The following is a 9,869-nucleotide window of genomic DNA, read 5'->3' on the forward strand; positions in this document are numbered from 1 at the left end:
GAGTCCATCGTCAACGGTTTGCCCACATCGATTTGGTGTGATTTTTAAAACATTGGTACGTACAACACAATCTCTTCTCGTAACTCTTTATATGGTGTATAAAGTAGACATTAGAAAGAACAGAACACAGAGCAGAGAAAGAGAGATGTTTTAACAGACAAAGCACTGGCCTTAAGCATTGAAGATACTGGTGAATCTTCATCGGTCTTAGATCCATAGCAGCTTCAGATTGAGGTGCATGAACATCATCAGTGTCATGATCGCTTCAATTTTATCGTGCCAATTCGTTAAGAACGAGAAACAAAAGAGAGTGTGCATGTGACTGATGAACTTGATCTTCCGCTCCACTTTAAATTCCTTGAACTCCTCAATGATTGCAACATATCCAACAACGTAAAAATCTCATCATTTCTTGGTTTTCTCGAAATTTTGTTACGCGGGTCGTTCTAATTTCCTTTGAATTTGGACTGCCTTAGATAAAATGTTCACCTTCGGTGGGTCTCTCATTTGAGTGCATGAACATAAGGCAATTGAGAACGGTTATTTCATGAGTGATGGGGGAGCACGTGGCAGCATTGCACACTGCTACCAACGCAGTGGAAGCATTAGGTAGAGGCTTCGATGTGAACTGCGATACCAGGTTGCTGTATTGCAAAGGAGTGGCAGGGTCTAGGGTGATCCATTTTGATGAAGAACACGTGAGGGAATTGTGGTTGTACGATGATGTGGTTGTTCCAAATGTTTCAAGGGACATTGTTAAGGATTCTCAAAGTCAAGAGCCTGTTGGGCGTTACAGTTCTGGGGTTTTTAGTTTCCATGAGGTATGGTTGAACTTGAAATATTCAATCTTTGTCATTGCTTTTATTTTTCTCTTTTGTCAAAATGTTGGGACAGTGTCACGTGATGACTCGGTGAATATCGCTTTTTATTTTCTCCAAATGTAGTTCACCATGTTAATTGTTCGATTTATAAGCTATTTGATAATTCTTTTGTCATTGGATTGCAGATGGTGGAATATTTTAATCAGAAGGCAAATATAACAGAAAGCTTTCCACTTGGGACATTTAATTCTGCGTTTAGCTTCACTGCTTCAAAACACATTGATGCATCTGAGACAAAATCCCTTTCTTCAGATGGGTTTTACGTTCCCCTTGCAAAAGTTCGGCTTGTAAATTCTCACTTGATGTTGCAAGAAAATGTCAAAAGGGCCATCCCAGTCAAATGGGATCCGCCATCCTTGGCAAGGTATGTATGTACAAGTTATCCACAGAATGCAGTAACAAAATATATAACTTGAGACTGTTGACCTTTAATTTTATTTTGATAGCTTTATTGAAAACTTTGGGACACATGTCATTACATCCGTAACTATTGGAGGTAAGGATGTTATTTATGTTAAACAACACCATACTTCACCTTTGTCAACGTTGGAGATAAAGAACTACATTCAAGACATTGGAAATCAGAGGTTCTCTGACATCAATAACCATGCATGTTCACCTGAAACAAAATCCAAGGATAAGGCTAGTTCCATTTTAATTCCGATTCCTTTTAGTAATTTGATTCATGTTCTTGATAACAAGAAATACATTTCTTATTTTTTTAATTATCTAACTTTGCAGGTTGTTGATCCCTTTTCATTCAATCATCAACACCCCCAACCCAAAAATGAAACTCATCTAACTGCGAAAGCATGCAATATATGTTTTTTGAAACATTTTTAAGCTAAAATTTGCAATGATCCATAATTTTAGTTATTTAAACTTGTTTGGAATTTTGATGACCTGCCGTTCAAATTTGGAAGCAAGAACCGGTAGATAAACTATAGGCACTTAGTCCAGTGTCATCTATTATGTATTTAGGTTTTTAAGCATGAAACAAATTAGGTCTTCGGTTCTGTTCCAGTGCAGAACTTTGACATGGTTATATCTCATCATAATGGGAGAAACCACTATCAATTTTTCCATCCCTTTCTGAAGTCCTGCACTTGTCCGTTCCCTCAATGCACCTATGTGCTATCTGTTTTCCCCTACTTTACATTTTGGTATGTAATGCACATTTGATATTTTTGATATCTATTTGGAGTCCTTTCATAAGCATTGGCCTATACTGGAAGAATTCATACTTATTGTTAGGAGTGATATTTACATGCCTTTTACAGTTTTTGATCTTTAGTAGCTGCATGTTGGTTTTTTGAACACAGTTCAAGTTGATAAGAGTAGTTTGTTAAAAACATAATTTAGTTTGTTAGAAAGTTGTTATACATCATAATAAGCTCTATAAATAGAGCACTTAGATACTTTTGATGTATTTTTTATCAATCGATTTCGAAATGTATTTTTATGGTAGTCTTCTCTATTTTGAATTATGATATTTGGTCTCATCAAGTTGGGGTAAGCTGTATCTCATCTTCTCAATTTTCTGATACAAGTTTTCTCTTAACTTTCTTGAATACACTAAGGATGTCAGAGTCATTTTCAGAAGGAGAGGAGGCGATGATTTGGAACAAAACCACATTATGTGGGTCAGAACAGTTTGGTCCTCCCCAGATGTAATTGAGATGACTTTCTGTCCTATAACAGATATCCTTGATGAAGTACCTGGAAGGGAGCATTTGACTCGTGCTATTGGTCTCTATCTTGAATGTAAGCTAGTTTATCCTTTATTTTAGATGAGATGAAATTTTTTCTACTAGCTACTTGTCTACTCTGGAATCTATTTGAATATAAGTTTAGAAGTGTTTTTAAGAATTTTTTTTTTATTAGAAATAGTTTTTTATTTTCATTAGAGAAATTCTCAAAAACATTTTTAATTTATATCCAAACTGACTCTTGCAATTTAATCTAATGTATTAACCGCTTGTTTTGTCACCCCCTTTACGTTGATTGCTTGTGCAGATAAACCTCCCATCGAAGAACTTAGATATTTCTTAGAGTTTCAAATTACTCGCGTTTGGGCTCCTTTTCAAGACAGGATTCCTGGATATCAAAGGAAGGAACCTTTGTGCCCATATTTGCTTTTCAGCATAATGGGGCAGAAACTTTATGTTAGCCAAGAGCAGGTAAAGGATTCTTTATGGCATTTTCTTGTTGAGCTTTGAAACTCCTGATCCTGTGCCAGCTATGATTCATTTGGATGGGCATAAATTAATGTAATGTAATTCAGTTTTTGTGTAGATAGGTTATTTCCTTGCTTTTGTTACATGTTTTTCTTACTTTGGGGAGAGGACTTCTGTTTGTTACTGTGAGTAGTTGGGTGAGATATAATTCTGAGGTCGAATCAGCTCCATTGGGTTATACCACTGATTTAAGCATTGCAGGCTTCTGCACGTTCAATAACTCAACCAAAGAAAAAAGGAAACATGTGAATTCAAATGCTATACTTTTTTAGTTATAATGATTCTCATGATTCTTCTTGTGTATCCCAATGCTATGTTTTTAGTCACAATGATTCTCTAGATTCGGTTGGTTTCACACTTTTAAGTTTCAGTTATAAACATTATTTTGACTCGTGACTGTATTGCACTTCAATATAGGACCGATCTAAAATATTTTGAGACATAAAACGAATTTTGAAGTTAAACTTTTTTAAAGACGAGAGAATGACAAGAAAATTAACAGTCACTTATAAAAAAAGGAACTTTTTACAAAAATTATAATACTAGAATTGAACCTCAGTCCTTATAATGCTAGGTTTAGACAGTAATTAACAAACCAAAACTAGTATTAATACAATTAATTAATTAAGTTTTATAAGTAAAAAAAAATATTTTGAAAGCCTAAAGCTTATGCTTGAACTACCTTATACTTGGGCCGACCCTACTTCAATAATGCCTTTCACTTTGAGTCGGCACATACTTGATTTTAATATCCATTTTTTATGTGCTGTAATTTTAACTGATAATATTAGGTTGCATCTTTTCCACAAAGAAAATGCTTTTTGCGGCCAAAATGTTTTTCTTTAAGTCACAATAGTTTGGAAGCAATATAACACTTTGTCTTTACTAAACAAGTCAATGATAGTTATGGGGTTCAGACTAGAAAAGGAGGAAGGATTGGGGGAGGGGAGTACAGTGTTACATGAACAAGAGAGAAGATTAGCTGTAAAGGACTAATGATGAATTAACTATATCGATACTTTTTATAATCAGTTTTACTCAATGCAAAATGTGAACCTTACTTCATGAGATCATTTACCTTAAACTGTGATTTAACACAATTCTGCTAAGTAACACAATTCCACCTCTGTTGAATATTCTAAAATATTATTATCTTAATTGCATTTATACAGCGCAATTTGACCTTCATATTAAGATATATGGTTACAAGCTATATGTTGTATTCAGAAGTCATCAAAGTGAAGAAGACAGTTAAAAACGTTTTTGAGAACTTTTCTACTGAAAATAAAGAGTACTTAACAGTAGAGAATTCTTAAAAACGCTTATAAACTTTTATCTACACAGATTATAACTTAGTATATTCCTTTATATATGCAGATCACAGTTGGACGTAAACCAACTACCGGCTTACGTCTGTATCTTGATGGAAGCAAGCAGAATCGGTTGAGTGTTCATGTTCAACACTTGACGTCCTTGCCAAAGATCCTTAAGCCATATTGGGACACCGATGTAGCCATTGGTGCTCCCAAGTGGCAGGGACCGGAGGAACAAGACAGCCGGTGGTTCGAGCCGGTTAAGTGGAAGAATTTTTCTCATGTGTGCACCGCACCAATTGAGAATCCTGAAACGTTTACTGAGGACTTCTCTGGTGTCTCTGCTGTCACGGGGGCGCAGCTTGGTGTGTGGGATTTCGGGTCACGGAATGTGTTGTACATGAAGCTCTTGTTTTCAAGGCTACCTGGTTGCACAATCAGAAGATCAATATGGGATCACACCCCCAACTCTGATAGCTCAAGACTTGGTTCCAAAAAGAATGTCTCAGAGAACAAGTTGTTCAAGTATGTTGATTTGTCCGAAATGTGCAAAGGGCCACAGGATCCTCCTGGCCATTGGTTAGTCACTGGTGGAAAGCTTGGTGTTGAGAAAGGGAAAATTGTTCTGAGGGTGAAATATTCGTTGCTGAATTACTGATTTAGTTCACTTTCCATTGCTTCTGTTAGGAGGTGTGCCTTTTGGACGTGAAAAGTTGTGCATGTAGAACTTTCTGCATATATTTCATGGGAGTTAGAACTTGTTTCCACCAAGGAAACAAGAGGGTAGCAGACAGACAGACAAGGAAAGGGAATAAGAAAAGTTCAACATCCTTATCTTCTATCGGACTCTTTTGTGGGGCATTCATTCCCTGCACAATTGTGCATATCTTTATACTTTATACGTAGTTGCACTCGCTTGGAGCATGATGCACAAATTTGTGCATCTAGAGTTATGTAACCAAATTTACTTATTGGCCTATTTGTAATGTTTTTCACAAGGTAATTTGACTAATTTCATTAATTTTGGGATTGAAGGCAAAAAAACAGTAAAGAAAATTCAAATATTATAATTTTTTTCCCCTGGTTTCCTTGATTATTTAAGACATGTAGATGTATATCAGTATATAACACCTTTCTACTTTATACAACAGCAACATATTGAGAACGTTGAAAAGAAACCTGAATGCAATATAATTGAGAATGTCCGAAAGATATACTCATTCAATTGAGATGCTGATATGAAAATTAAAAATAAGTAACATAAGACTGAAATAATGGTTCGCAAACTATAAGAATTAAAATAAAATAGTTAAAACTAATATCGATTTACATAACTAGTAGCGGTTTGTATCTATTAATTAAATTGTTCAGAATTTAAATTTTTGGCATTAGATATGAAATATATTATGTTAGAAGGGAATACCAACCCACTTTGTGTATACTCAAAGTTTTTAACAGAAATTAGTCATAATTTTTTATGGTGAATACTTCATAAAAAAAATAGTTAAATTTAACTTGCATGTCAAAATTCTTGGATATATTACTATTCAATTTTTTGATTATTATATATTTATGCATTATATAATACATATATATATATATAGAAATATATTATTTTTATTCTTTTTTTATAATCATGTTATTAATAATACAAAATAATTATCGACTTTATTGAGGAAAAAGAAAAACCTTGATTGATGATATATGTGGTGGGTTTCTCGTTCCTTGGCAAGACTCAAAATGGAGAATCTCTGCGCAGCCCAACATATATACGTTCTTTCATTTGTTTTCAAGCAGTCATGACATAACATTCCAAAAATAGACAGAAGAAACACCTAAAGAATCATATATCAACCACCTATAGCTACGGTTTCCCGAATTCCAAGTTCCATCTTTCACGGTTTTCACAAAGCAAATCTCATCTTCATATATATAACGTACGTATATATATATAACTCAAGTCACCCTTTGAAGAGTTTCTACTTTCTAAGCAATATTATACCCTCATAACATGGACGAAAATACGATGGGTAGCGCAGCGGTTACGAAGGCGAGTTGGTTGGGTGTGGTGGCGTGCATGATGGCGTTGGGTGCACCCTTTGCAGCCATGGGGGAGTTCACATGCTGCGAGGTGAAACCCGTTCTGGATGCATGCGGGAGTTACGTGAAAACGGGTGGAGACACGATCCCACTAGATTGCTGCATGAACGTTTTAACCCTCAGAAACACCGTTATGAACTCTAGCGAGAATCAGCGACTAGCTTGCCATTGCATTCAAGACGCTGCTCTCAAAGTTCCGCACATTAACGTTACAGCGTATGGGAGCCTTCCGTTTAAGTGTGGCGTTAACTTGCCCTACCAATTCAGTCTCACCATGCGCTGCGACAAGTACGTCACGTAAACCTACCCTTCAAATATTCACCTTTCCTTTCACTCCACGATATAATTTAGTTTTTTATTTTATTTTATTTATTTCTATAAAAAAAATTATTAAAGTAAATCAGTTTTATATTTGTTAAAAAATTATTCTTAATATTGTGTAAGAATTAAATTCACCATGTGTAATGAAGTTAGTCGATCAGGATCAAGTCAATGATATTATTTATAAGTATATGTCGATCAATTTAATGAATTTTTATATAGAGAGATCAAATTGAGAGTATGTGTAGGAAATAAATTATATGTTTAACCTGGATGTATGTAAACTACATTTCTGAAAAGAAGAAATAAAGAGAAAAATAAAGGTTAAGTAATCTTTTCATAACATATAGTAAATTGAAATGACATATATAGTACAATATAGATGTTAAGTAAATAAGGCATAACATAATATATGAAAATACTAACGTATTATTAGGGGTAAAGTAAATTTTATAATGTGATTTTTTAAAATTAATAATAACATTTTTGATAAGAAATAAAAATATTTTAGAGATAAATTTTGAGAAAAATAATTATATTTATATATATTTTAGAGATGAACCTTTAAAGTGAATTTTTAAAAATGAAAAAAAAAATTTAAGTTATACAACTCTAACAAAAGTGTATAAATATTTTTTTTAAGGGAGTCTAAGTGAGGACTTTATTTACCTAGCTCTTAGGTCAATCCTATAATTGAAAATTAAAAATATTTGTTCAAAGAAGATCTAAATAAATGCTGATTAATATTTAATTGTCAGTTTTTGAACACTAATTATATAAACCATGTTTATTGAAGAAAAAAAAAATAACATATTCTAAATTGAAAAACTATATTATTTGTCAAGTAAAGATCGATCATTTCTCGTTGAAGTAAGGTGATAAAATGCAAGGTATTTTTCTTTTATATATGAGAGTATATATTTTAAATACACAAAATAGGTGCATAAAATTAAAGATTATTAATCTCAAATTCATTTGTTGATTTTCAATTTTAATTTGTTGCAGCCTGGTATGAGCAACAGCAGCTTGATTGTTTACGCATAGGTTGTACAGATGCTGTCATGTTTATCGACTAATTTTGAAAAGTTTGAGAAAGGGGGACGCTATAGCTGAGATGAAGGGATGAAAATTGGTGTTTGACACAAGCTTATAGACTAGAAGCCTGCATCATTTCTAGATCACCAAGTTTGAGTTTTTTTAAACAACAAGCAAGCTTAAAACTTTTATTAATAAAGTCTATTAAGATGAAAAGGTATGATTAGACTATTAAAAAAGTCTTTTAAATCTAATAGACCTACTTACTTAAATAAAGTAAATAAATATTCTTTGTTGATGTTATTATATTAAATTATAGTTTACTTTAATTAGTTGAATAGTGTATGTAAATTATGTTGTAAATTCTTTGTTACGAAGTTTGCTTATTATAAATAAATAAATTATATATATATTAATGTTAAATATGTTGATTTTTATAAAAAGTGATTTATAAATTATCATTATGAATGTCATATTAATTATATCATAAAAATATACTTATACTATATTATCATGTTACATTCAATTTTTATACAATCTAACATATTTATTTTCGAACCTATCATTAATGTTAAATTATTACAATAAACTATATAGACTAGACTAAGTTTTTTAAAAGGTTTAAAGGGCTATGATACATAAATGATCTAATCTAGAGTACTATGTATTTTTAATAAGGTAAGATTTTTAATTAAGATAAGATTCAGTCTTATGAAATTCTAAGCCTATTTCCATCTTGCTGAATTGTGGAAATTAAACGTGTATCTTACTCAATTTTATAAACATTTTTTATCAATGAAAAATTCTATTAAGGATATGACTTTAGTAAGAACAATTTAGATGAGTAGTTTAGTGTATGTAAAGATGTACCACAAGAAAATTATCATATAGTGATACCTATACATGTCACTAAAAATTATTTTTACTCACACAATAACTAAAATATATGTTGGTATATTATTAGAAAGTGTGGGTATAGACTATAGTGACACACAAAATATGTTGTTAAATCTCATTCAAAATCAACATTAAAATTGTATGTAACTATATGTTAATTAGACATATACTTACATATATTGTACTTATAGTGACACTTTTTGTAAGTCACTATATGTAACATTTTTTGTAGTATGATTGATAATTTTTACTATATCATTTCTTCATTAAATAATTTATACTTAATTTTACTTCAATGAAAGACATTCTAACATATTTTAAGAAACTCATAATTATATATATTAAAATTTTTGACTTGATTATGATACCTATAAATTTATAAAATATTTTTAGCATTAATATTTTTGTCGGTGCAAAACCCATGTATGCTTATTATATAAAATTAAAATTTATAATAAATTTATATAAATAAATAACATGGTTGACAATATAAATTATATTCAAAGTTTGTATAAATAAACATTTTTAACATATAAATTATATTTAAATTTATGATAAATAATTTATATTGTAGTACAAAATTATTTAAATTTTTATCATTTATTTTAAAATATTAATCTCTAATTCATAATAATTATGATAAATAACAATCAAATTAGATAAAAGTTAAAAGAATTCATAAAAATCCTTTCATTCAAGAAAACTTCTTAAAAATACTTTCGTTCAAGATAATGATTCGTATTTAATATATAAAGGTTGATTATTACATATTAAAATATTGATTCTAAAAAATAATTTCATTTTTTTCAATTTCTAAAAAATTAAACAATGAAAATTTGAGAATACATAATAATATATTTTTTTTATTACTTCTCTCCAAGATTGCAACATCTCTCTTCCTTTTTATTTATTTTATTTTTATTTTTTCATTTCTCTCTCCACCCAACCCTTCTCCAATCTTCAGAACTTTCTCCCTTCCCTATATGTTTCATTGTCTATCTTGCTCTTTTCCTTCCCTTCTCCCTCTTCCCCTTCTCTTCTTCCTTTGTTTTTCCCTTTTTCTTTGACCACACATGTGATTATCA

At 31.3% G+C, this 9,869-nt stretch overlaps 2 protein-coding genes across 2 annotated transcripts; both read left to right on the top strand.

Annotated features, from left to right (window-relative positions):
- Positions 1-5,501, top strand: LOC109802893 (MACPF domain-containing protein CAD1). The gene is made up of 7 exons (XM_083072883.1): positions 1-393; positions 477-821; positions 1,007-1,245; positions 1,328-1,523; positions 2,462-2,645; positions 2,898-3,061; positions 4,496-5,501. The coding sequence occupies exons 2-7, from the start codon at positions 555-557 to the stop codon at positions 5,087-5,089; spliced, it is 1,644 nt and encodes a 547-aa protein (XP_082929009.1). The 5' UTR covers positions 1-393; positions 477-554; the 3' UTR covers positions 5,090-5,501.
- A 956-nt stretch (positions 5,502-6,457) lies between these two features.
- On the top strand, positions 6,458-6,832 carry LOC109801784 (non-specific lipid-transfer protein 1). Its single transcript, XM_020362910.3, has one exon. The coding sequence runs from the start codon at positions 6,458-6,460 to the stop codon at positions 6,830-6,832; it is 375 nt and encodes a 124-aa protein (XP_020218499.2).
- The last annotated feature ends 3,037 nt before the right edge of the window (positions 6,833-9,869 follow it).

Source organism: Cajanus cajan, chromosome 4 (assembly GCF_000230855.2).
Source record: "Cajanus cajan strain Asha chromosome 4, NIPB_CcT2T_4, whole genome shotgun sequence".
NCBI lineage: Eukaryota > Viridiplantae > Streptophyta > Magnoliopsida > Fabales > Fabaceae > Cajanus > Cajanus cajan.